This window comes from Crassostrea angulata, chromosome 7 (genome assembly GCF_025612915.1).
Source record: "Crassostrea angulata isolate pt1a10 chromosome 7, ASM2561291v2, whole genome shotgun sequence".
In the NCBI taxonomy this organism is placed as follows: domain Eukaryota; kingdom Metazoa; phylum Mollusca; class Bivalvia; order Ostreida; family Ostreidae; genus Magallana; species Magallana angulata.
In genome coordinates, this window is record NC_069117.1 from 37,610,738 (window position 1) to 37,638,719 (window position 27,982).

At 33.1% G+C, this 27,982-nt stretch overlaps 1 protein-coding gene across 2 annotated transcripts; it reads left to right on the forward strand.

The window, feature by feature from the left end:
• The first annotated feature begins 501 nt into the window (after positions 1–501).
• On the forward strand, positions 502–27,859 carry LOC128155659 (SWI/SNF-related matrix-associated actin-dependent regulator of chromatin subfamily A member 5-like). Of its 2 annotated transcripts, XM_052817476.1 has the most exons (28): positions 502–1,160; positions 3,374–3,645; positions 6,676–6,747; positions 10,749–10,831; positions 11,288–11,393; positions 12,260–12,505; positions 14,224–14,296; positions 20,312–20,385; positions 20,522–20,709; positions 20,900–21,003; positions 21,369–21,469; positions 21,708–21,887; positions 22,445–22,600; positions 22,837–22,968; positions 23,274–23,342; positions 23,536–23,645; positions 23,730–23,866; positions 24,049–24,138; positions 24,365–24,486; positions 24,604–24,756; positions 24,889–25,021; positions 25,124–25,272; positions 25,489–25,722; positions 25,840–25,953; positions 26,072–26,197; positions 26,314–26,565; positions 26,713–26,925; positions 27,217–27,859. In XM_052817476.1, exons 1-28 carry the CDS (start codon positions 638–640, stop codon positions 27,388–27,390), a joined length of 4,386 nt encoding a protein of 1,461 aa, XP_052673436.1. In that variant the 5' UTR covers positions 502–637; the 3' UTR covers positions 27,391–27,859. The 2 variants fall into 2 exon arrangements, with proteins under 2 accessions (XP_052673436.1, XP_052673435.1); XM_052817475.1 differs by lacking the exons at positions 502–1,160; positions 3,374–3,645; positions 6,676–6,747; ... (2 more) ...; positions 12,260–12,505; positions 14,224–14,296 and adding an exon at positions 20,005–20,163 and having other exon boundaries at positions 20,293–20,385.
• Positions 27,860–27,982: the final 123 nt, after the last annotated feature.

Genomic DNA, 27,982 nt, shown 5'->3' on the forward strand with positions numbered 1-27,982 from the left:
CCGCAAGTGTGTCAAACCGTTACCATCCCCCCTTTTTTTGGCACATAAAAGTCATCATGGTCCTTTGAATTCATTTTTTTGTTGTATGAAAATGTATTGAAATTATATCTCCTTATAAATATCTTCGTAAGTGTATGTAACTTATTCATTTATTTTTCATAAAGTAAAAATTCCATGTTCCCTAAATACCTAAATACATGTACATGAACGTATAACGTTACTATATAAGCAGATACATAACATGTTATTTATGTCTCTGATATATATATAAGTAAGTATATACAAATAACATGTAAATTCAATATTGGCTTACGTAATTAGCTGATAGATATGTTATTATAATTTAATAAAAAATATTATGAAAAGTACGACTGAAACATCGACGACATACATATTTATTTAGTGTTTAGCGAGATGTAGTCACTCGTGAGCATGATGAAATCATCTCATTCATAAATCCCCCTGTTTATAGGTGGCGCATTTCGAGACGGTCACATGGCCGTTGACGTCATTCATCAAAACAATGTTAATGTAATGTGTAAAGGGAAAGGTTGTTTCTATGTATTTTCTACAGTTTTTTCTTTCAAATTGGGATTTACATTGATAATCTTACTTATTCGGTGATCAATTATCGAAGATGTGTCCTAAATGTGACCAAGAGATGACAGGAAAAACAAATTTAGACCGTGGATTACATCGAAACCATCGGATTAATTTTTCAAGATGGAGGTCGCACTTTTCACAGTACTATATGTTATTGTGCATTTTGATGATTTTTGATAACATCCTCTTTGTTAACTGCGATAATTCTGTTTATACGGCTAAAGTCAACATAACGTACTATAAAAATGACCCGAGCGATGCAAAGTCAGAGGTCAGAGATATGGGGGTGTTTGGACAAAATGCCATCTCGGCAAATGACCGGAAACACACGGAAGCTGGACGATTGGTACATGTGTTAACGACAGAAAACAAAACAGATGCCTGTAAACCTATAGTAAACGCACCCAAAGAGCGTTGGGTGGCCTTAGTGAAAAGAGATGTTTGTACCCTGAGTGACAAAGTTGACATGTGTGGTGCGGCCAATGCATCAGCAGTCATCATCTATAACCATCAAGATCCTGAGCCCAATGACAGAGGGGCTTTTTATAATCTGAAAGGTAAAACCATACTCATGTAACTATGGTGTTTTAAAAAGTGTTCACGATTGTATTAAAAAAGTTAAGTGTTGATGTAGGAAACTGGATGCAGTACATGTATATGTTCCATTCCCTTCATTTTCAACAAGATGCAGAAAGGTACAAGTGTATACTTTCTTCTTTTTTTTTTTTTTTTACAGTTATATCATGTGGATTAAAAATATTGGTCATTTGTGTTCTCAGCATGCACAACAAGAGCCTTAATTTGAAAACATTATATACATAATAATCAATCACTTAATACATGATGGATTTCTCTGTTTTGTTTAGTTTAATGTGACTGAGTTGTTCATCTACCCATATAAAACTTATTCTATTTTATTTTCAGGTCCGGTAAAAACACATTCACTTTTAAAATATAAGGTTAACGGGTTGGGACTTATTTCCCAATGAGATATAAAAATACAGTGTAAAATATTTTTTTTATTAAATTTTACTTTGACAAAATTGTGTAAATCGCAATAAAATATAACAACTTGAGATAAGTAAGTGTTTCTCTAACCCAAATATTTTGGAGATTGATCACTCAGATGAATCAAAAACTTCTTGGGGATCAATATCATTAACCATAGGTTTACAGAAAAACTTACTTACCAGAAGTCGAAGCATTTGATGTTTATTAATTCTGATTTATTACAAAAATTACTCAATAAAAATTTCCAATTTTTGCACTGTTGATACTTATGGTTACCCCTTTTGGTGCAATTTTATCCCAAATGGGATTTTATATCTCATTTAGGCGATTGATCCCAACCTGTTGTAAAGGGTTAAGATTGGAGAATATGTGTTCTAAAACAGTGAAGATGTGGTCCATAAATTATTAATAAGTGCTTATGTTTTCTGAATTCTACCATTGTATTTTTCCTCAAACTCTTGCCAATAGTCATTCAGAATAAGATAACATTTTCAGAAAACCATGGACGCTTGGCTTAAACTTTTGTCATTTGTAGTTGAATGTATTTTGTGTCAACTTGCGAGCAAGACTGGGGAATCAATGTTTATCTTAAATAGTGGTCATGTATAGCAAAAGTATTTTTCTCTTTAGATTGCATTGTGATTTATCATAGAGAACTTCATTTAACAGTACAATGATAAGTTTTAAAAGTAAGCATTAGGTTTGCAGCATTTTGTTTTTCAAATTAATTTATTATAATCAAAAAATGTTTTTTTGAGATTGTTAATGGTATTGATAAGAAATTTAGGTCAGTCGACCGTCTGACCGAATTTCTAGCATTATGAAAGGTTATCAGGTACATTTAGTAGAAAGTAACAATTAAAAATAAAGCATTCTAATATTTAAGTATGAACACATGTTGTGATGGCAGACATTTAATTATCAAATGTCAAATTAGAAATTAAATGGATTATCATAAAGTATTTTTTTTTTCCCCAAGACATCTTTATCATTTGACTCAAAAACTTGATTGCATTACATTTGAAATGAAAATTAATTGTGTTCTGTGAAACCAACTAAGTAAATGCTTTTGCATTTGATATTAGTGTTATAATATAATTGCATTATCAATACTGAACAGGTTATTTATTAACACTGCTGCTGTGCTGCACAGGGTAGTCAGTGGCAATATTATTGTATTTCTAGGGCTGGGACGATTCAGGGTTCATTGAATTCGGTTCCATTTCGATTCAAAATATGCTGGTTCTTCTTTTTCTTTTTTTTTTTGGATTTGATTAAACATAAATCAGCCTTAATAATTTTCATTTTCAATAAAAATAATAATTCTGATAGAGGCCTTGTAGGCAACAATGTTGCTTTTCAGTTTCATTTTAGCGACCTTGCGTCTTCAAGAACTTTTTAAATAAGCAGACTATGAGCTGGTAGATCCAGTTGTTTATTGTAATTGTGGTGTACACAATTAAGGTACAAACAGTAAACCTTTTATTTTTTAAAGTAATTATCACAAGTTGTAGAAGTCTCCATAGTCTATTAGTGACCAGGGTAAACATTTGAATTACTGCACTGTACATCCTCAGTCTTGCAAAACTGCATGAGAGGGGTAAAAAATTGTAATATAAAAAAATATAAAGATAAAATATACTGGTACTTGTATATAGTATGCATATATTTCAAAAACAAAGGATTTTCACTGATTCTGTAAAATTCAAGTATGAATGCCTATATTTACATACATTAACATCCTACTTCAATTCCACAGGGCAAGTGTTGGCAATCTTTGTCAGCAAGGCTGAGGGTCAGATGCTGTTGGATTACATGAGCACATACAGAGTGGTCAACGTGCAGATCCTGGAGGGACACAAACGACAAGTGGTGGGTGAGCCGGAGCAGCACAACCCCACCAACATCAGCAAGACGTCCGTCATGTTCGTGTCCATCTCCTTCGTGGTCCTGATGATCATCTCCCTCGCCTGGCTCGTCTTCTACTATATTCAGCGCTTCAGATACGCTCACGCCAAAGAAAGGCTCACTGTAAGTCCACCTGACTTATTTAAGGAAAAAGGAATCGTTCTTTGTGTAATTTTAGGTGATAATTTTGGTCGGGTGTGATTAAATTCAATATGTAAAAGCCTGTAGGGCTTTATACAAGATTTGACCATACCCCGACCATAATTATCAATTCATCACCTCTTAATATTCATAGAATGGTTCATTATTACTTATATTGATATAGTTTTTAGCATTTGTACAATTAAATGTTAAATTATGGACAATTTACATTACTTTCATTTCACGTTATTATTTAAACCCTGTTTGCATTCTGTTAACCTAACAGTACATCATTCGCGTCACTGATAAATTGCATCGAAATACATGTTACAAATTTGATTCATAGTTTTATCACAGACAAGGACACTGGAAAATGTAAATATTGTGTAATGAACTACATGAATTAAATCCAATATATGTTAAGATAAAAAACTACTTTACAAAATGTGGGTTCATTTTGTACCCCTCATTCACTCGTACAGACTTACTGACAGTTCAGTTGCAAAGTTTTGATTTGTATCTGTTCAATACATTTTATGACCTGGTGGATTTCGAAAGATGTAAGAGTAACAGAAAGAAAAAGAAGGCATGCAAAGTTTAAAATTATGAATATGTATATGATCTTGCTTGAAAGCATACACAATGACAGATGTTTCATTGTGTTGAGTAACAACACTGTTAGAAGGGTTTTGGTTGAATTACAGGTTGCAGTTTATTAAGCAATTGATGGTGATACAATGTAGTAGTATGCCTGTATTCCATTGTTCAGGCAGATTGGAACTTTTATGTTACTCATTAAAGGGGTATGGACATGATTTTAGCTAAAATATTTCAATTTTTGTTTTTATATTTTTAACGTGTAATGTGCTTAACTTAAATATTGTTCTATGCTTGAACATCATTTTTATGAGTAAAAGAGTAACAAGCAAGATACAGAGCTGGTTAATTCTTTGTAATGTAAACAAGATTCATATGCCATGTTTTTGTTTACGAGAGCCAATAAAAATTTCCTTGTATTTATTTTTTTCAATTTTTTGAAATTTAAATATGAATACAAACAGTTTTGAGATTTTTTTCATCAGTTTTAAAAAAAATTGAAATACAGGTTTTCTTTTTTTTTTTCAGTACATTATCAGTAAACAAAAACATTAAACAAAATTGGAAAACTTTCAGCGGAAATTGAGACCATATACCTTGAAATTTTTACATCAGAAATGGATTTCCTAAACTCTACAGTATACTACATGTATTATTATTTGGACAGCACAGTCATTTTGAACTTCTTCCATGTCTGAAGTGCAGCTGTTACCATACAATATTTGTCTCTTTTATGTAGTTGGTAACATAATTAAAGAATGAGAAATTACATTTTCAACACATTGAGATACAATGTTTATCTACAAAAGTTGTGTATACTTCTTGTCTGTAACATCTTCAACACATTCAATATTTATCTATCTAGAATCCGAAATGGAATCTTTTATTATTGATTCATTATGAGAAACTGGAAGGAAATTAGGTATGGGGGTATATATCATTATTTTTTTTAACATTAAATTAGTTTCCCTTGAGAATAAATGAAAATGATCTATATAGAAAAGCAAAGAGTATTTCATTGAAATTTTACTATTTACAAAAGAATTATTTATAAAATCAGATATCATCTATTATCTTCATTTCATATCTCCACTCTAAGGAAGCACACATAAAGAGATGAGTAATAATGATTAAAGGTAAAGATAGCAAATAAATCTACAATCTTATGGAAGATTGTAAAATCATCTTGTTTATCGGCAGTATGAAGTGGGGGATGAAGAATGCTTTGCATTTTTCTAATACCTATTAGATGATTGCTCATTCTGAAGGAATACTTGTGAAATATATGTCTTGGTTTTAATTGGTTTTGCTGGTATGCCTGCTGTAGAAACAAGTACCTGATTCCGAGCATGTCTTTGTGAGATGAGTTCATCGGATAGGACAGTGATAAGGACCTCTAGAGGAGATTGTTGACATCATATCAGTATTGTTTTTCTGATGCTTGCACAGTAACTACCTGTGGTTGCCATGGAATTGCTTTTCTCTATATAAAACGACGTGTAAACTGACAGCATGAACTATCTCAGTTTAGCAGCAGACATATTGATTTCTTCAGGGTGATGAAGGCACATGTAGACAATGTTGTTTATGAAGGTTGACAGAAAGGTAATACAGAACAATAGGTCAACACCCTCCCCTCAATTTACATTTCTTTGTCTTGCGAGTTCATCGAGGAGATTGCATATATCACTTTTAACCAGGGAGGATGGTAGATTTTACACCCAGAAGGCAAACCTGCTCCTTGACATGGAAGCAAAAGTTGATGATGTAGCAGTTATTCTATTAAGCTATAAAAAATGCCTGGATAGACAGGAGGGATGCAACAATACATGTTCATGTATTTTATCTCGTAATTAGATTTCTTAGAACATGCTTAATTTTACAAGTAGAAGTTGTGTAGAACATATGGCACACATTTTTTCTGTAAAACCTGCCAGATCATATTTCATCATGCTATTTCATTCAAATTCTATTTGGATTACAATAAACCTTTTTTGCTTTGTCTCAATGATTATAGTTCTTAATTTTCTTCATCTTTTGGATGTTCGTGGCCATTTTTGGACTGTATTGATCTCCTTTAGAAATTAGAAGAATAGATTTATAAAAAGACCAAGGAAAATGCACAAATTTATAAGCTAAAACCTAAAAAAAATTGAACATCCAGCCACCTTTACACATATATAATTACCTTACCCCAAAATAATTGTACACAAGCTTTTCAAGCTGTATTAACAATGTATATATATTGTAAGTGTTACCATGGAAGGAATTGTGCATGCAGAAAGATTTTACACACAGTATGCTAATGCGCACACATATAAGAAATATTGTTATTATAACCAAGTTATGACATTCCGATATTTAAGTAATTTAGTTGTGGAGGTGTTGTGTACAGCGTTCTTTTTGTTTTTGTAGAGACGTCTGGCCAGCGCTGCCAAGAAAGCCATTGCCAAGATTCCTCAGAGAACACTCAAAGCAGGAGACAAGGTAGGCAGATACGAGTAGCTACTTAGTACTATCAGGCTAACACTGTCACACCACAGGGGCACGCATCATCAGCAGCCCCACTGTCAAACTAACTACCACTCTGTATTAAAAGAACCATGGTTTAAAGTTGCTTTAGATGGTCACCGTGGTCTTTTTGTGCCAACCATACCAATGGCAAATCAATTGTAATCGGTTATGTATCAAGTAGAATAAGACAGAGAAAAAGTAGCATTAGATGACCTCACTTCGGACACATTGAAATGGTTAATTTTTGAGGGGGGCAGCTAGTGAGAAATATTAGCTCATTATATGTATATATTGTGGTACGAAATAAACATAAATCATATACTTGTGTAAATCTTGGTCGTGACATAATCGCCAATGCTTCCGTTACGTACATCAGTACTTATACATGGTGAATGTCAGTGTACGAAGGAATGTTGGATGCCCTATTACTAGAAATCCTTAAATGACTCTTGTATGAACAGCTTCCCTGTGTGTAAACAAAACAGGCTTATATTTGCATATTAAAATTTGTAGATGTACATATAGACCAAACATTTATTAATTTTTGGGGGGAAGGGAGTGAGGGAAAGGAGTTGACTGGCAGAATGGTCTCTCATCAGTAGATCATCTCTTATGTACTTTAGAATTATTATAGTACTTTAAAAGTACTTAAATTATTTTATGTATCAGATATGAACCAATATAAATAGTTGTACTATTAAGTATGTACAGTGGAAATTTTCTGATGGATTATGTAGAATCTAGCTAGAACTTGCCAAACTTGTTTATATTTGATTTAAGCAGGGGAATATGTCTCCACAGGGCTATGCCACCAGACTTGAATTATTGCTCATCAGAAATGTTTACGAAACATTACTCATTTACGTAAGGCTGCTCTGACAGAAAATCAATAGTTTTCTGACAAGGGCCTTAATTTTTCCCTTGATTTAGTGAGAATGGCAAAACAGTTATGGAGGGAAAAATGATCTTTTACTACGCAAAATCCTCAGCAACAATTACATGTAAAGGAGGACTTGAAAAAGAAAACTACAGGAATGCTTCGTAAAGTTTGTCTGACTTGTAGACAAATACACCTCACAAAATGTCAACATGCATTTGACAAATGTGCAATGTTTTCTTTCGAGAATCGATCAGTAAAAAGAATTATCTCTCTGCATTAAAGCATATGTGATTCTTTCTTAATTAAAAATTGAGGCTATAAAGATGAGAGGATATTACTTTGTTCCTCATTGAAATGAATTCTGGAGTGTTTACTTGTTGCAATTCTGATTTAACAGAGAGTGCAACGAAAAAGAATCTCAAAATATTACACCTATAGAATTATAGAGGTTTTTTTCTCACAACAGATATCCTCCAGTCAAACAGGCTATACAGTGCCTTTTTTGCACTTTGTGACGTGGCAAAGGCTAATTAAAAAGCAAAAGGAAAACTTTTAGAGCTTCTAAAGCAGACTGTCCAATTATGAAGTGAATTACATTAACCCCTTTCGTTGTTGATAAATAGAAGTGCGCACTTCAGAATGTCTGAGACGTTTGTCACTGGTTACCAGATGAACTAAATAGGATAATGCACTGGGTTGAAGCTGATATCAAACCACTCGAACGTTGTTTGCGATGCATTTTTTTTTCTAGATTCAAACACTGTTGATTTTTGTTTAAAATTCAAATACAAACCGTTTATCAAGATATCTAGAAATGTCCTTGACTCGTAGCAGTGTGGTCAATGACTTTGACTCATAAAGAGGTTATATGTGTTGACTGATATTGAGGTTAAATGCATGTGCTCTATATACTGTGCCTTGTCAAGGTGGTGGTCATTTCAATTTTGAGATGGCTTATTTGACAGTAGAATGATGTTTATATAAGCAGTGAGACTTCACTGTCACTTAAATTTATATGAAGGAATTCCACCAGCCTTGGATCTTGTACATGTAGTTACAGAATCATGTACTGGATAAATTAAAGTGACATTATGAAGATGTACGTACATGTTTTTCAAACATTAGAATTGTTATCTGATATTGTTAATTGTTCTATCTTATTTAACCGACTTTGGTTATCAAGGTCCAAGTTCTGAATGTCACAGTCTGTGTTGTGGTTCTGTGGTGACGAATGTTTACTCCACATCTAAGTATAGAGAAAATGCAGTTAATGCCAGTATCGAAATGGATAAAAATAGTATAATTGTGAAAGCTCAGTAAATTAAGTGGGGTAGAAAAAGGACAAAGTGTTACATGTGAAGGTTTATTTGTCCCTATAAATTTACAAGTACTGTTTGGGTATAAAAATTATGATTCAACCTGATTACTAGTATTTATAATTGATACTGTATGTAAATTATGCACTCCCGAATATTTCAAGAGCTTTCAGAGGGTATTGACTATGAAAACATAATCTAAGAAAAATAATCATTACTAGGAGTGAGATCAAAAGGTTGGTGTCTGATGAAACAAAGCTTAAATATTCATAAAGTAAGCTGAAAGTTGGTTAAGAGCCTCAAAAGATTTTGTCGTCTAGTGCATATTGTACTTGAGACTATTGTTATTGATTTTTTTTATTGTTGAAAAAAAAAAAATTGATAATGTGATATTGGAATGTGGATTAACCATCATAATTAGTAATATTCTACGGTGAACAGGAAGAGGGTTGTCATGATGAAACTGTAAATCTAGTATTTTTTCAGTTGTCGAACCTTAAGTCATTATATGATATCATAATTATATGATAAATGAGTGGATTTTAGTACTAAATCTCATACAGCAATCTTCTCCATTGTTTATGCATACATTTATTAGCTCACCTGATTTTTACATTGGGATATATAGAGAAAAATCTTTAAAAATCTTCTCAAAAGCCATCTATCCAGAAAAGCTGTAACTTGTGTGGAAGCATCCCCAGGTAGTGTAGATTCAAATCATATGATCCCCTGGGGTAGGGTGGGGCTACAATGAGGGTGGGTGGAATTTTTACATTGGAATAAATTGAGATAAAACTTTTAGTATAATTTTTTTTGCAAATATTGACACAACAATACATGTACAAGTTCAATGTTTAACTTAAGAATATGTGTAGAACAATTTGAAAATCTTTATAAACAAAATTTACACAACTAAGTTGTTTAGATATTTTGTATTTGATACTCTGAAGACAGTTTAAAACTTTTCTAATCAGTTATGAATAGTGTTGTTCTGATGAGCATTGTGGCCCCTGTGCCTCTTTTTTTTTGTAAGGGAAAGATCATTTCATAAAGTTCATAGATTGATCTAGTTTAACTTGAAATGTGTAGGTAGCAATAAAAAAGGGAAACATTTCTAAATTATATTTTGAATTGAGTTTGCTTTGTTATACTAATATAATTTTATGTATAAATGAAGAGTACCGTATATGGGACTTTTCCATCATTATAAAACTTCTATGTACCACACTTAGGCCTAAAAAAAAAAAAAAGGTTTGTTTCCACTTTCAGGCTGAAAAAAATTAGGATCGGTAGGTCGGCTTTTTTTTTTTTTTTTTTAATCTTTTTTTTTTCCTCTCCATCTGTTCAGTTGTGGTTATTAAACCATTTATCTATTAAACTGGGTAAGATAAAAAACAACCAAGTATTTGTTGTCATTTTTTAAATGATCTGATGAACTTTTTCCTCAGCTACCGGCTGATGGGAACATTTCTCGAGCTCAACTGGCACGACATGTGCTGCCATTTGTAAATAACAAATATCTACACAACACTGATGACATCTAAATAGGTTTTATAAATTTTTAAATCGGATAAAAACGAAATTTTAACAAAAAACGGATAAAAACGGAAATTTACGAAAAAACTCAAAAAAAAAAATTTGGGTCAGCGGGTTTAAGTTAGGGTCGGTCGGGAAAGCGGAAACAAACCTATTTTTTTTTTAGGCCTTATTTAGATGAAGATACAGAACGTAAATACCTGTGGAAATGTTATTGAAATGTTTCCTTTAATCTTTGACAGGAACTGGATCCGGAATTTGATCAGTGTGCAGTCTGTATAGAAGGCTATAAGACCTCTGATGTTGTCAGAACATTGCCATGCAAGTAAGTGTGCTGTTTTTATTCTTCCTCTTTTAACATTGATAAAGTCTGGGAGAGGGCGGTCTAAGTTATGGAACTTGTGCCCAATCCAATTGTATTTCTGTACAACAAACATACAGGCAGACCTCGTTATCTCAAATTAGATGGGAATGGTTGAAAACTTTGAGATATCCAAGTATTTGAGATATCAAGGGTAAAATACTTAAAGTTTAAGTGATTGGGACTTAAAATTACTTCGACATATCCATTGTATTCGATGTTTGAGATACCGAAGTTCAACTGTATGTTCAAATCAAAGAAACAAAATGCCAGATTACATGCTTGTACAGGGTATGTTTTTATTATCCATCTACATTTGCAGCTAACAAGAAGTAGGATCTGATGGTGTTGATGTTGTTAGTATATTCAGTCAACTCGAAGAAATATTTTTTTTTCATGATTTAAATGTTGTTTTCACAGACATATTTTCCACAAGTCATGTGTTGACCCATGGCTGCTGGATCAGAGAAGCTGCCCCATGTGTAAGCTGGACATACTGAGGGCATATGGAATGCATATTAGTCATGTTAGTATCCACTATAGTTTACTTTTTCCATACTTAATATGAAATGGTAAAAAAACCTAGCTCTGACTTTAAAGTATAAAATTTTAAAGCTACAAGTACTTGGTCTGATTGAATATCATATTTTGTGTATGCTTTTTAAACGATGGTTGTGCTAAGAATGTGTATAATAATAGACATTGCAGTACTTTTCCTGGTCATTGAAGCCATATTTTAATGAGAAAATTATGTACAAAATTTGTTTACAAATAAACAACATAAAATGGTCCTGCATCATTTCGCCTTATTTTGCTGTCATTCGCCCCCCAACGTAGAGGCAGGGTTGATTGTATTACGACTTTGACATCGCTCTGAATAAAGGCGAAAAATGTAATAATGTTTTTGCAAATCAAAAATAAACCTTTGTACTGTTTTTTCACTAATATTTCTGAAGTTTGTTTAGTTTAAATGAAACCAAACGGTCCCCTTTTCTAAACATGCCCATGATGCATTGGTTTGGTTTTTTTTGTTACCATAAAGAAAATATTTTAATTTACTTTGAATATTACTAACTTTGAAAGAGGACCGATTCTACTGTTTTAAATAAGCGAAAGTGTATAACTTTTTAGGAGAATTGGTTTGTATGGAAAATTATTTGAATCTGTAATAGCTAACAAATTGGACCATGCAGCTTAAAGTTGTACAAAATGTATTGAAAAAATTATATTACCTTGCTTGAAATTAATGTAATAGTTAAGGTATCATCACTTGAATTTTAATAAATAATTCTTCACATGAGCCATACACCTCTGCTATTCAAAGTTATTTTAAAAAGCCTTGGTTTTATATTACTGAGATAATAAAATTAATGTATATATTTTCTTTAACAGCTGAGCAGCAGTCAGGAGTCAGTGCATGGGGAGCCAGACAGCAATGAACTGACCCCATCGGGAATGGAGTCGGGGCCGGTCCTCATCACCCAGGAGCAGCACCCCAGCAGGGAAGACGTGGAGGTCCTTCTGATTCGTCATCGTCCTCCCTCAGTACATTACCACGGGTCAGATACATTCTGTCAGGATGAAGAGGAGAGTCAGGCCCTTAATCAGCAGCCTCCTGCTTCTTCGTCGTCGTCAAGCGTAAGTTGCCACGAAGCCATAGAAATAGAGTCCAACTCGGAGAGTGAGTCTGAATGTTCAGAGAAAAACTCCTTAATGTCCACTGGCCCACGATAAACTGGGACGTTCATCCAGTCATCCCGATAATAGTGAAGCTTGAAAGTCAAGTGCTTGACAAAAGAACCTTTGTCATAATACCAAAGAACAATGATTGATCTTTAAAGACTGAAAGAGGCCAAAGGATAATACAGAGTTTGGGGAACTGCAGATTTGATGTGTTTATCTTGAAATCTCATTCATATTGCAATGTATTTTCATTTGTTTGCATATTGTCATACATTTGTCATGGTAAGATCTCTCACAGGTACAGATAATTTCAATAGTGATGGTTGTTGAAGAAGTTTATCTGAATATCATTGCTCACGCTTTCATGCACATTTCATTTTCATCCCCTCGCAATTAACTTGCAAAAGAGGGTCTTGAATTCTTGCCCATTCATCAGTTAGTTTTCTTGATTTGAAAGTTGTTTTTGCCCTTGTGTTCAAAATTATTAGTCATCACCAACCAGCTCCTTACAGTCATATTTTGCATTAAGATCTGGGTCATATAATTATGTCAAAGATCAAAGAACAAAATGAATATTTGTGACATTTAGGTGAACACCATTTTGATATAGAAATTAGTATCCAGAGTATGATTTCATAAAGCATTGGAAAATTTAATTGAAATTTAAGCTATAAATCTCCTAGTGTATATTATAAAGAAACTGTTTTGCTTTCACGTTGATTCAGTTGCGAGGGGATGCTTTCCATTGCAGTTTGAATTCAAAAATTTAAAACATGTCTGATAAAGACTCCCTATAATTCAATTGAAATGATGGAGACAGATAGTGAAAATCATTTGATTGAGTTATATTTACAATGCATTTGGTAGGGTACTATATAGTACTTGTATTTAATGTTGTTAATGCTTGTTTTCGTGTACATGTTGCATATTGTCAACGTATAGTCACAGTTCACATGATATATATATATATATTTGTATACATATGTATATCCAAATTTCTTATTATTCACATATTGTGAAGGTAAACTTTGTATTTGTGTGTAGAATATATTGAATGTTTTTGTAGATATGTTGTAATTAACACTTTTTGTGAAAAATGGTGTGCAGAAAAAAAATGCAATTTAAAACATTCATCAGAGAAAAATTTATATACCAAAATGTATGAAGTCTCAATATTAAGTTCAGTGCTATATTTTCATTGATTCTGATTTATACTGGATTACTCGTATCATGTTTTAAGACTGGCGTTGTTTGTCATCTGAATTAACCTGTGCTAATATTGATCAAGAAGTTGTTTCTTAAGTTTGTGTACATTGTCATATGGAATGAAACGGATTTGAGACTGTGAGATTAGTATGTATGTTTAGTTTGAAGGATAGGATTAACTATCTGGGCTGTGTTTTACAAAAGAACTTGTGACTTATGACCAAATTATTGAATGTTTATGAATTGTAAACTAATCAATGTTTCAATTTAATGGCTGTAAAATATAATTATAAAAAAATAGTTGTGAATAAATTTAATGGTTTTATATAAATTTTGTCCATCAAGAAGCATTTCATGAGAGAAGAATATTTACGACTTTGTCGTAAGTTGTTTTGTAAAACGCAGTCCCGATCTAGATCACTTTAATTAAAAAGAACAAGTGTGATAGGAGAGGCTGTTGAATGAAGTGTCTGTTTGTCTGTCTGTTTGGGGGGGAGGGAGCATGGCTTCCCGCTAGTTCTCTGTCCTGGAGTGTAAAGGGCTGAGTGGTCTGAATGATTTGTCTTTTTTTTAATGGGATACTGATTTGTTAATGCTATTATTTGATGTTGCTGTGCTGGATATTTTGAATCATTTCTATTGTGTAGTTTAGACTTTCTTACAACGAATTCAGTCTAGCATGCTAGTATTCTGTTGGCTTTTAGTATATAGGCAATCGGCTATTTTGCACTTGTTATTTATTCCTCACAGAATAGAATCCAAGCCTTTATTATACATGTATTTAATTGGAAATTTTTTACTTGAAAGTTTCTCGCTCCCATCATCAGTTAATTAAAAGAAAGATCATTTGGTTTTGAACAATGTACATTTTTTCAGTCCTCTGAATTTGAAATATTAAAAATGAAATTGATGTTGATTACCACTCTAACAAGATATTTGGGATTTAACTTATTGTTTTATTTCAAGGTCTAGTATTCTCTTCTATATTTTCCAGAATTCATAATAGAGTTGGTATACACTCTAGATGTAATTTTCTCAGAATTCGTAATAGATTGAATAGAAATGTTTAGATATCGTGTACAGAGCACACTGCAGCAATGTGATATCTTGTAAATGTTGTTTATTTATTGATGTTTATGCTATGGTATTCGAAACAAAGAGTGCTACATGTAATTGATTTGAATACATTGTATTTTATACAGATATTTGTGAGTGTTTTGTGAAAGCATTTTTCCCCTTGTTCTAAAAAATCTATAGGTTTAGTCATGCATCTTAGTGTAGAAATTGTTTTGCATTCATTACGTACATTGTAACACTGAAGATGCTGCGATGTTGTAAAGATGCCTCTGAAATATGTCATAATTATATACACTCTGTAGGTTCAATGACATTGGTTTTGCAATGTCCATTGTACACATCATAGTTATCTTCCACAGAATGCAGACTTTGAATTTGAATTTTTAAGTACTTTTCATCTCAGTGGTTGCTTTCTTTTTTTTTTTCTCCTTAAAAAAATTTGTTTCTTTTAGGTCAAAATATAAAAGGGGTCCCAGTTTTAGTGCTTAAGACATGCATATTGCATATTCGTAGTTTTATTTAAGGCAGCTTAGTCGTGTTCACTGTAGAACATCTACAAAAGGTGGCATATTGATTTATCATATTCTTCTTCAGAACATTTTAAGTAATTAAAAATCATCATACTTGTGCTTTTTACTTTGGTATCTTCCATGATGCATTATGTATGGTTTTTCCCTCGGCAGACTCTGATTTGGGATATGGCAGGCCTGTTGTGATAGGCTATAGCATACCCCAAAACACTGGTTTGATGGAAATAAGACACTCCTAAGATTTCATAATGGAATTAGTGTTTAGCATATCTAAATAAATACAGGTACCAACAATTTAAAAAAAATATTTTGTAGGTCTAAATTTGTTCATAGGAATGTTTATTTTGAAAATTTTCATTTATATTTCTAATTTTTTTTACTGCATGCAAATGATGTGATGATATGATGTCACAAAGAAAATAAACAAGCATGAACAAAAACAATCATTTTAGCCATCTTATTTAGTTTTACATCACAGACAGGAGTGAGGCCTATCTATCTAGCCAGTGTGGAAGGGGGGGGGGGTCATTGATCTAATAACACCTGGCCAACGCTAACAACGTCACGGCAATCAGACACTACCAGAAGGGAGGTAATCAAACATAATCATCATCTTGTGAAGCTATTACCTTGGCCACACTTTTGTCTGTCAATGGCTGCTTGTTGCAGACTCAGCAGTTTTTGTCGAGTAGGGAGCAGCACGTCAGCCATTTTGATTTCATTCTGCTACTAAATTCTATACAAGCATAATTATATGAAAACTTGAAAGTTACAGAAATGTTGTTTTCCCATTTGTTGTTTTTATTTGATTTGTTACATTGCACTTTGTTTTGTTAAAAAAAAGTTCAGCACAGTTTTTTATTTTATAGTATGTCTCTTAAATAAAAAAAAATTAAATGGATATTGTTAAATAATATGGAGGTTCTTCTCATCTTGAATAACTATAAACGTTATATGTTCTGTGGTATATATATATTGTTTGTGATGATTATAAAACATGATGAGATTTATACTTGCCAAAAGTGTGTATTTCACTGTCAAGAATACTTTCAATAAGGAGTGTACTTTCAGTGACTTGTAAATAAATCTTTTCTTCTAACTCTGTTACAATCTTTTTTGATGTGGAGTATCATAAAGTGTTTATTAAAAGTCAGATTATTGTACATTACTTTTGTTATTTTTTTGTTTTATCATATTTTTTTATTCGAAAGACGCGCGTTCTTTTCTTCTTTGTGAGACCTGTTTTCTTGTACCATCACAATTGAGCTTACTCTGTGGAATATTAAAACGCTCATTTGAAAAAATAACAGGCTGTTATTTATGATTCTAGGGGTGATACGAATATGCTTTTATTTGGTGATTCCATACGAATATGATGAAAGCTAGCTTTGCTGGGGGAAAAAACGCGAGTTATGTAATTTTTATCTGCAAGATACCGCTTCCTTCTAACCTGTATATAACACACACCAAAGGGTGCATTAATTAACATCTATCTTTAAATCATTTAATTAATAATATTTTTAAAATAGTAAATAATGAAGTATAGTGTATGTAGATTTTTATTTTCATCGTCATATCTGAGAGAAGGAACAAGCAATTCATTCAAATGTATGAAAGTTGCAATGGTTACTTCAACTATTGGGTCAGCCCGTGCAGTTCATGTTCATAGCGTACCTTGTTTTGATCGTTCTAGAGATAATCCACACGCAAATTCATAAGTCAATGTCCAAAGTATGAAAAAGCAAAATTTAAATACGTAAATTTGTTTATTATACCAGTATTTCCATGACTTTTCATGAGGCCAGATGGTCATCAACAGACATATGAAGTTTCATTCATTTTAACGAAATTGATGTTTGAATAAAACAAATCACAGATTACAAAGCTCACCGAGACGAGGCATCACCTTTATGAGACCACCTTTATCATATTATATGAAAATCATACTTTATGATCTTGGATATTCATGAATACTGTTTTGACACAATATCGTATATCATCTGTTAAAAAATTGTATGATAATCATATGTTCATTTCATACGGTAGTATAAGATACAATGTTTATCAATACAATAATGTAAAATACAATATTGCATCCTATCATACTTACAATATATATCGTATATACAATAAAATACTGTAATAAACGATGAGATATGATATTGTAACATATGATATGACATTGTATTGTGTTATATTTACATTCACCTTCTTTCCTCCTATTAAAATGCATTGATAGATTTGAGTGATATTTACGCATAACACAGAAGACCCAATCACCAAATCTGGTGCGTATGAATACATTCAGTCTTCCTTCAGAGCATGACCGACACTCCTCCCGACTTCAAACCGGATCACGGCCTGATATCATACTTGGGCTGATTAATATTTCATGGATGTAAATATTTTTTAAAGATATAAATGAATTCAATTGATTAATTTCTTAGAATACCGAAAATTTTGGTATACTAAACACCAGATAAATAAAATTGTGTTATTAGAATCAAAAACGCTGTGCACTATATTTGTCAGCATAATTCGGCTGTTCCAATGGCTCTTCCGTTCATTGTGCATTACTCGTTGAATAATGTCGAGATTTTTTAAAATAAATCATATTTGCAGAAAGAGAAAAAATGTTGAAAAATGTAAATATAAGCATTGAATCATTATTTTTGAAAGATGTGGTCTCATAACTGCAACGGTGTGTGCAAACAAATTTTCATTACGCGCTAGCGCGCGTTATTCAATTTGTATGCACACACCGTTGCAGTTATGAGACCACATCTTTCAAAAAATAATGATTCAATGCTTAAATAAATAATTGTATTTTACCACATAATACAATATCATAATATATAATACAACATAGTATTATATGATACGAAATTTTGTTATACTTTCATGTTAAATACTGAAATCTGATTGGTTAAGACGCAGTTAATAATATTTTCTATTACCCTCAGCGTTAGCAACTAACTTAGCAACGGGTAACATTAAAAAATGTTACATGCGCGAAAATTATGCGCGTACGGTTCGCTGAAGAATTCACGTTATTCCTATATAAAAGCAGTAAAATTTTCTTAAAAATTAAGACATTCAGTATAACAAAATTAATAGTGCCTGTTTGGGAGGATAACAGTTGAAATTGACACCCCTCGAAAACCATTGTCAACCTCCGCTTCGCGCTAAAATACCTAAATATATTGTAAAAACTTAATAAGAGCTAGCAAAGCAGAAGAACTGAGACCCTGTGTCTGTATATAATGAAAACGTGGATTTATTTTCATGGTGTCCAATTTCAGAGGAAAATCGGCTTGTAGATGAACTCAGAATGTCCTTTGTCTCCGGGGGAAAAATGTGTAAATCAAGTTAACGTATGTCCTTCCATGCAGATGTTAAATGTATAAACATCGGATACAGCTATATATATTGTTATACGAGTAACAAATTTATTAGTTTTATATAACTCTAGAGTTGTTGTAGTAAGGATTTTCCACATTTTCCATTATGTATAAACTGTGCAAGGTTTTACGTGTTTTTGTTGATTTTTTTTTATTTTGTGGATTTTTGAAAAAAAAGTATTTCAAAAGCCGCTTGCATTAATCTCAACACAGTATGATAAAAAATTATTATGCAGATAAAAGTTCATTTCGCTATTCAAAAAAAAAAAAATAAAAAATCTTGAAGTTTCTAAAATAAGAGCACATGCACTTAGAAACGTATCGGTGTCACTTAATGCTTGTTTGTTGTAAATGTATGTATAAATATGAAATATACGTTCAAATTCTTTCGCACTACCTAATAACTGATAATTTATTTTTTAAAGGAGAACTTATTTTTGGCACATCCTTCGTATCTACTGTAAAAGGAGAAGAAAAAGAATAACATAAAAACATTATTCAATAATTGCAAATTTTATCTCAGTAAGAATTTACATGCATTATCGTTAACAAAATATGTCTCGACTCGATATTTATTAATAGAAATATCACGTCTCGATGGCATTTTTTATTCACACTCATTTCCCGTCTATAGAAAACGCCACCGTGTCGTGTTAAATTATTTCTGTTATTTCCTGCTTTAGACGTACATGTATATAAGAGGTTGTTGGATATAAGAAATGAATTCTGTGACCACAATGACATGTGATGCAGAATTGCACACAAAGCCTTAAATTCTTATGATGAAAACTCAAATGTGTATTGATGTTTTAGACAAAATCACTCACAATTTACTAGAAATGTTCAAGAGTCCGCAGATCCAGAGAATTTTTCATCCGAAAGATTTCTTATTCAGTCGATGCATATTTTGTTAAATTTACAATGTGAATGAAAAGGCTTTCAGGTCCGGACGCACCCCCCCCCACCCCCTTTCGAGATCCACCGCATGTATCCGATAGCTCAGGGACGTATATACGTCCCTGGATAGCTATACAAAAATCGTATATTTACTCACCTCTCATTTGATTTGTAAACTGACAAGAGCGAGATTAACATAAGCCCTTTGGCTTGTTTCTCAATATGCTATGAACTGTTACTGTAATATGTATGATGCTAACTATTAGATAAATATTGTTTAACTAAACTTAAAATCGTATGTTTAAATTTTAATCGGGTTGGATTGGCCGGTTCCTTTAACCTCGGGTTCGAGATTTTTAAGATGAATTGTTGACCGCCATTTTCGCCGCCAAGCCGTGAATCTTCGTGACAAAGACTAAAGAAACTTACTAACAAGAGCGTATTTTTAAAAAGCAAAATGTCTGATTCAGACAGCGGACCAGAAGAACCAATGGAAACAAACGTATTTTATTTTAATATTTTTCTATTTGGCTTTACTTATTTTTAATTAAAATGTTGATAAATGTTTAAATTAGTTTAAAAACTGTTGTAAGTTTTAGTATCGAATGTTTACATTAGTTTAACATTTTAGCCTGTTGTTGGGCCATCAGTTTTACTGAAATCTCCACCAAAAGGCAAAAATGAGGAGCAGAGTGGCAACAGAGAAGAATTCGATGCAAAAATTGTACGTATATTTTGTTTAAAGCAAAAAACAATTTTGATAAATTAAGAACAAGAATGACAAAGAAATCTGGAAATTGAAGAGATGCATCTTTGTCTTTTCGAACAATTTGACATGATCTTTTTTTGTTTGTTTGTAGGAAGCTGACAGGGGCAACAGATTTGAATTTTTGCTCAAACAGACGGAGCTATTCGCTCATTTCATGCACACTGGTGGCGGAGGGACAGGAAGTGGGAAAACACCGACAAGTCCTCTGAAGATGAAGCCAGGTCGACCAACCAAGGGCAAAAAAGTTGACGAAAAGGCCAAACTTGTATCAGCGGGAGAGTATGTAGTAATTTCTAGTAATATTTAAAATGCATGACAAGTATAAGTTTTAATGTTCAAATTTCACTTTTGCAATGTTTTTCAACAAATCAAAAAGCATTCTTGAATTTTTTTAGCAACATTCATGTGTATGTTTACATGTCCTTATATTTTTGAATTGCTATTTTGAACAATATATTGGTCATTCCAGTCACCGTCATAGACGTACAGAACAGGAAGAAGACGAGGAGCTATTGTCTGAGTGTAAAAAGTCAAATGCTGCCGCATCGTTTAGGTTTGAGGAAAGTCCGTCCTGTAAGCAATCAGTAACTTTTATAAATTTTTGGTAAAACAAAAAAATTTAAATAATTTGTTCTGTATTATTTAAGTAAAGTGGGCTGTTATTTCACAAACTTGCTTGCAAATAGTGGTTGCTCTAGTATCAATGTTAAAAGTCAATGAAAAATGTGTTCTTTGATAATAACCAAGAAAAAATGCATTGATAAAGCACTTAATGCTGTTTATTTTTTTATATAACCACAATAATTTATTTCTTTTCTTCAAGATGTGTATGTAGGAGGCTCATAAATATTGTTGATAGGATAAAAACTACAGCATGCTTAAAAACTGTCGTTAAACTGTGCATGATAAATGAACATCTTATGATTTGCTTTTAATAGACATTAAGGCTGGAGAGATGAGAGACTACCAGATTCGTGGATTAAATTGGATGATATCTCTGTATGAAAATGGAATTAATGGTATCCTGGCTGATGAAATGGTAAGCTGGTAGACAAACTGTGCAAGTTTAAAGCAGCTGTTATTTCATTAGTCTCTTGGACACGGTATATGGTGTCTCAGTATCTTGAAAATCCATCTGAATACCTATTTTAGTGTATTAATGGATATGTCATGCATAATAATGTCCGTTGGTTGTCAGATAAAAATTTTTTTTTTTAAACTGTATTGTTTTATGCTATACATCTAGAAATTCTTTAACAAGTGTTTGTTTGTTTCAGGGACTGGGTAAAACTTTACAAACCATTTCCCTACTGGGCTACATGAAGCACTACAAACACATTCCGTCGCCTCATCTGGTCATCTGTCCCAAGTCCACACTGGCCAACTGGCAGGCTGAGTTCAAACGCTGGTGTCCCTCTATACGAGGAGTGTGTCTCATTGGGAACCAGGATCAAAGGGTCAGTGTCACGATCTTCTCAAATTTATCTAGATAGCATTACTGTAGAAATTGCACTTACATGTAGATCACAAAGTATTTCTATCTTTATTGAAATTCCTTTTTTATTTTAGATAGTATTTTATTCCTTTTCAACATTGATTTAGATTTATTCTAAATAATTTCAAGGAAATGTTTATATTTAATAAAGATGTTAAATAAATTGATGCTACATTTTTACTGATTCTTAACTGACCTGTGTGATCGACATGGGTGGATTGCACTTACAATATAGACATAGATCAAAAATTTATTTAGTCTCTTTTAAAAGTGATAAAAACTTTTAATTCAGTCACTTTAAAATGAAATTCAACTTTATTTTAAATGATAATATGAAAACCTTATTCTAAAGACAATATAAATAAAGTGAGGCTACATTTTGCTAGATTCTTAACTGAAATCTGCAATTTGCTGATTGCAAGCATTGAGTAACATAAACAGAAAATGTGCTTATTGAAAATAACATTAAAGTAAATGCACTGCTTATCAAATAATGAGTTAATTGATTGATTGTCACAGACGGCCTTCATCAGAGATGTGATGATGCCAGGAGATTGGGACGTATGCATCACCTCCTATGAAATGTGTATCCGAGAGAAGTCGGTGTTCAAGAAGTTCAACTGGCGATATCTTGTGATTGATGAAGCCCACAGAATCAAGAATGAAAAATCTAAGGTAGAGAGATTAATGTAATTTTTTCTTGGTTATTTTATATTATTTTTCTATTTTAATTCCATAACAAAAATGCAATATGGACAATTTTTGTTCCAGCTGACAGTGTATATTTTTGTTACAAACACTGTCTAAACCGAAACTTCATGTCACGATTTAACATCATTATCTTCTTTGTAGTTTACGGTAAATTAAAGTGGTAGTGTATGATTTTATTATGGTTTGGATTTTTTCTTCAGCTGTCTGAAATTGTGAGGGAATTCAAATCCACAAACAGATTGTTGTTAACCGGGACCCCACTACAGAACAATCTCCACGAACTGTGGGCTCTACTGAACTTCCTTCTCCCAGATGTCTTTAACTCTTCAGAGGTAAATGATTGTAGAAACCTTGATATTTGCAAGAAAAGACAATATCACATCCTTGGATGTGTAAAGTTTTTACAAATTCAATGAAAAGTTTGTTTGAAATACTTGTACAAGTAATGTTACTTGTGTGGTATATTTTGACAAAAAGTCAAGCTTTTGAATAGTAGCCCTTTTTGTTCTCTATTAGATTTTGTCCAAAGAAAACACTTGTTTGAAAAAAATTGTGTTTTTTTTTCTATGAAACTAAGTGTATTTTGGATATAGTCGAAGGTTAGTATGGACATTTCTTCTACATGTCTATGTTGTAGGATTTTGATTCATGGTTCAACACAAACAACTGTATTGGTGACACAGCTCTTGTGGAAAGACTCCATGAGGTAAGTATTGTTTTAGTTATAAATCAATGCTATGTTATATTTTTCAGTCAGTGGTAATGAATAGCCAGTTTTATGGTGGTTTCTATAGTATGATATGTCTATTCAAGTTTCCATATAGTTTGTATGTATTATAAACATTTCTTTTGATAAGAAGTAGATAATTTGCAAGTAAAAAAAATACCTGTACATTCAGGTACTGAGACCCTTCCTCTTAAGGCGTCTGAAATCTGATGTTGAAAAAGCCTTGCTGCCCAAGAAGGAAATCAAAATCTTTGTAGGCCTCAGCAAGATGCAGAGAGAATGGTTAGTTTTATCTTTAGAATGTTAATTGTATTCTACTGTAAAGGAGTCAGTTACAAAAGAATTTACATGTATATGGTTTTGAAGGTACACCAAGATCCTAATGAAAGATATTGATGTCGTGAACGGAGCTGGAAAGTCGGACAAAATGAGGCTGCTGAACATTTTGATGCAGCTGAGGAAATGTGCCAACCATCCTTATCTCTTTGATGGAGCCGAGCCAGGTATGACAAGTTTAAATCAGTTAAATAGTTAAACCAATCATCGTGTGGAAAGATTCTAGAAGATATTCTATTTGAAATTTATTTTTTATATGAATACTATTTGGTAAGTTGATAATTTTTCAAATTTTGTCATTTGTGTTGGTCATGAACTCAAGTTCTTTGTTTTCTTCATTTTCACACAGGTCCTCCCTACACCACTGACAAACATCTGTTTGAAAACAGCGGTAAAATGGCCATCCTGGACAAACTCTTGCCAAAACTTCAGGACCAGGGTCAGTATCCCTTTTAGACAACATAACAAAATAAATTTTTTTTGGCATCTGAAAAATTAAATATATTTTATTTTTGACATTTTGTTGGTATATTGTTTTAAGATTTGAGGAATCTAATCACCAATGGCTACAGCTATCTTGCTTAAGTAAGAGTTTTATTTTAAAGCTCTTTATTAGTCATGTTTTTGGCACCTCAGGTAACACTGTATTTGCTTCTATTAAATAGACTCGAGAGTATTGATCTTCAGTCAGATGACCAGGATGTTGGATATTCTAGAGGACTACTGTCATTGGCGAGGCTACGACTACTGTCGGCTGGATGGGCAGACTCCTCATGAGGACAGAACGGTTAGCTTCTCTCTTTACCTACTAAGTAATACAGCAGATTTCCCTCCTGTACTACAATCAAATTAAGCAAAATTAGAGTAGTAATGTAATGAAACACTGTATTATTTTATTCTTCAGAAATATATCAATGACTTCAACATGCCGAACAGCTCCAAGTTCATTTTCATGCTCAGTACAAGATCTGGAGGGTTGGGAATCAATCTGGCGACCGCTGATATTGTCATTATTTATGACTCGGACTGGAACCCTCAAGTGGATCTACAGGCTATGGTATGTTGAATTTCTTTATTAATTGAAGACAGCTGTTTTTTAGCAGCAACCTGAAAGTCCTGGACACTTCGAACTACATGACTTAGTGATCATGAACTCGGCTTGAAATGTTGTACTTGTCCACTTATCTAGGATCGAGCCCATCGTATCGGTCAGAAGAAGCAGGTCAAGGTGTTCCGGTTCATCACAGAGAACACAGTGGAGGAAAGAATCGTGGAAAAGGCTGAAATGAAGCTCCGCTTGGATAACGTGGTCATACAGCAAGGTACACATACTGGATGCTTTATTTTGGCTGAAATATATTTTCGAACCCATCAGAGGTGGTGACATAGATTGTAATTTTATTAATGTTGGTGCGTCTTTGCAGGTCGCTTGGTGGATCCGAGTGCAAACAAACTGGGTAAAGACGAGGTGCTGAACATGATTCGACACGGTGCCAGTCACGTGTTTGCTTCCAAGGACAGCGAGATCACAGAGGAGGACATCGATGACATCCTTGAAAAGGGAGAAAAGAAGGTGTGTAGTCTTCATGCTTCTTTTAGATAATGTTACAGTTGAAAATCTTTGCAGACCATATATAATAGGAATGTTTCTAGAAAGTATGTAATACATGTACATGTGCAACAGAGCATGAATTGCATTTTAGGCCATGATTCACCAAAGACTCAATTCTATGGCAATTTTTAATACAATGATATAAATAATTGTTAGCACATGTATTTGTGTTTTCAGACAGAGGAGATAAAGGCCAAATATGACAACTTGGGGGAGGGGTCTCTCAGAACCTTCACAATGGACACTGTAGAGGGGGCCAGTGTGTACCAGTTTGAGGGACAAGACTACAGAGAAAAGCACAAAGGTGTGGGTCAATGGATTGAGCCCCCCAAACGAGAGAGGAAGGCTAATTATGCTGTGGATGCCTACTTCAGAGAGGCCCTGAGAGTCAGTGAACCAAAGGCTCCAAAGGTAAGGTTATTTAAAGATAATACTCTGACTTAAATTTCAGCAGGCAATTTGCCTTTATTGAATTTAGATTAAAATGATTTACTTTGTTTGCTGATTCATAATCATCTTTTATATCAGGCACCTCGACCACCTAAGCAGCCCAATGTACAAGATTTTCAGTTTTTCCCTCCACGTTTGTTTGAATTACTAGACAAAGAAATCTACTTCTTCAGGAAGTCCATAGGATACAGGGTCAGTTTAAGCTTTTACGTCAATATTCTAATAATTGTAATCAGCATTATAAAATGAATACGAACCATATGACTTAATTTGGACTGGTTGTAATTTAAAAAAAAAAATGTTCAAACAGGTTCCTAAGAACCCTGACTTAGGTGCAGATGCAGAGAGAGTGAGAAAGGAAGAGCAGGGTAAGATTGATGAAGCAGAAGTTTTGACAGAGGAAGAGTTAGCTGAAAAAGAGGATCTCCTGAAAGAGGTGAGTCAGACACAGAATTAAATATTTGTAGTAGTAGTAGAAAAAACAGGTTTAGTAAGTCTGCATTACTACTGTCACATCATTTATATGTATTTTATGTCATTCGTTTTAAACAGGGATTTACAAACTGGAGCAAAAGAGACTTCAATCAGTTTATCAAAGCTAATGAAAAATATGGCCGCGATGACTTGGATAGCATAGCCCGAGATGTGGAAGGAAAGACACCGGAGGAGGTAATGGAATACTCAGGTGTATTCTGGGATCGCTGTAATGAACTCACCGACATAGAGAAGATCATGGCTCAGATAGAGCGTGGAGAGGCCAAGATACAGCGAAGGATAAGCATCAAAAAAGCACTGGATGCAAAGGTTAGGAAGTGTACCATGGAAAATACTTTTAAAGAAGCTGAACTTGTCGAATGAGAAGAAATTTTTAATGTCGGTTGTGACTAGTGCTAAATTAAAAGAATGTTGTAGTAGAAACTGAAGTTGTATTTTATTCATTGCTTTATTAAGATGGCAAGGTACCGAGCCCCGTTCCATCAGCTTAGAATTCAGTATGGTACAAACAAAGGCAAGAACTACACCGAGGAAGAGGATCGCTTCCTGATCTGTATGCTCCACAAGCTTGGCTTTGACAAAGAGAATGTTTACGACGAACTGCGAACATCAGTACGCCAAGCTCCACAATTCAGATTTGACTGGTTCATCAAGTCAAGAACAGCAATGGTAAGTATACAATGGTATAAGTATAAGTATACATGGTAGTTATTTCCTTCATCATTTTCATAAAGAAAATGTAACTTAGTATTCCTTTGTTCATATTTAAAACAGTGTAAAATATATTTCATTTAAACTCTCAACTGAAATGTATTAATAAGGTACATTTGAAAATAAAACTAAGAAGAGTGAAGTAAACATAATTTGCTAAGTTAACAATGTGTTTGATGGATATGAAGATTTGAATGCTTCAGTCAATGATATGTATATGTGTACACAATTTATAACTAATTTTTACAGGAGTTACAAAGGAGATGCAATACGTTGATTACTCTGATAGAAAGAGAAAACATGGAACTAGAAGAAAAAGAGAAAGCCGAGAAAAGGCGACGAGGAAAATCAGGAACTCCAAAAGGACAGAAAAGAAAGGCTGACGCAATGGACAACAGGGGGCGCCCCAAAAAGAAAAAGTGAATCTTATGAAACTAGAACAAAAATAGACCAGTGTATCAAACACTACAGAGATCTTGTGATGTTTCTACACCTTTGAGAGACATTTGTAGAATGTTATAATCCATATATATATATGTGTGTGTGTGTAAATATCTGGACATTGTACACAGATCTCATTATCTCGATATGGACCATGGAAGGTGTGGAGTTACATGTACTTAAGTGATATAGATGTACTGGTACCTGGATTCAAGATTTTTCCCAGGTTTCAACTGATGTGGATTATTTGTAGTACTGTTTAGCATGTTGTCCTTTTGTGATTTCAACTTCTATTTTTATTACCGTTATTATTTTTTTAAAATTATACATAAAGAACACATTCTAGGCATTTCATTTAATTTTTTCAACTTTGTTTTCATTATTTTTACATCTCATACCATGAAAATGTCAATTTTACAGTAGCATACAGTCATTAAATGTTTCAAACATTCTTGTGGGTCATCGTTTTTCATTTTCATAGACTTTTCCCAAAAAGCAGTTCTTAAAAAAGACTTGGTAAAAAGATTACAATAATTGGATTTCATGTATTTCTGGCATCCTGAAAGTTTGTGAG

Coding starts and splice junctions, on each gene's coding strand:
- LOC128155659 (XM_052817476.1), top strand. CDS start 638: ATGTGTCCTAAATGTGACCAAGAGATGACAGGAAAAACAAATTTAGAC. Junction 21,004..21,368: donor GTTTGAGGAAAGTCCGTCCT/GTAAGCAATCAG, acceptor TGCTTTTAATAG/ACATTAAGGCTGGAGAGATG. Junction 23,867..24,048: donor CTTTGATGGAGCCGAGCCAG/GTATGACAAGTT, acceptor ATTTTCACACAG/GTCCTCCCTACACCACTGAC.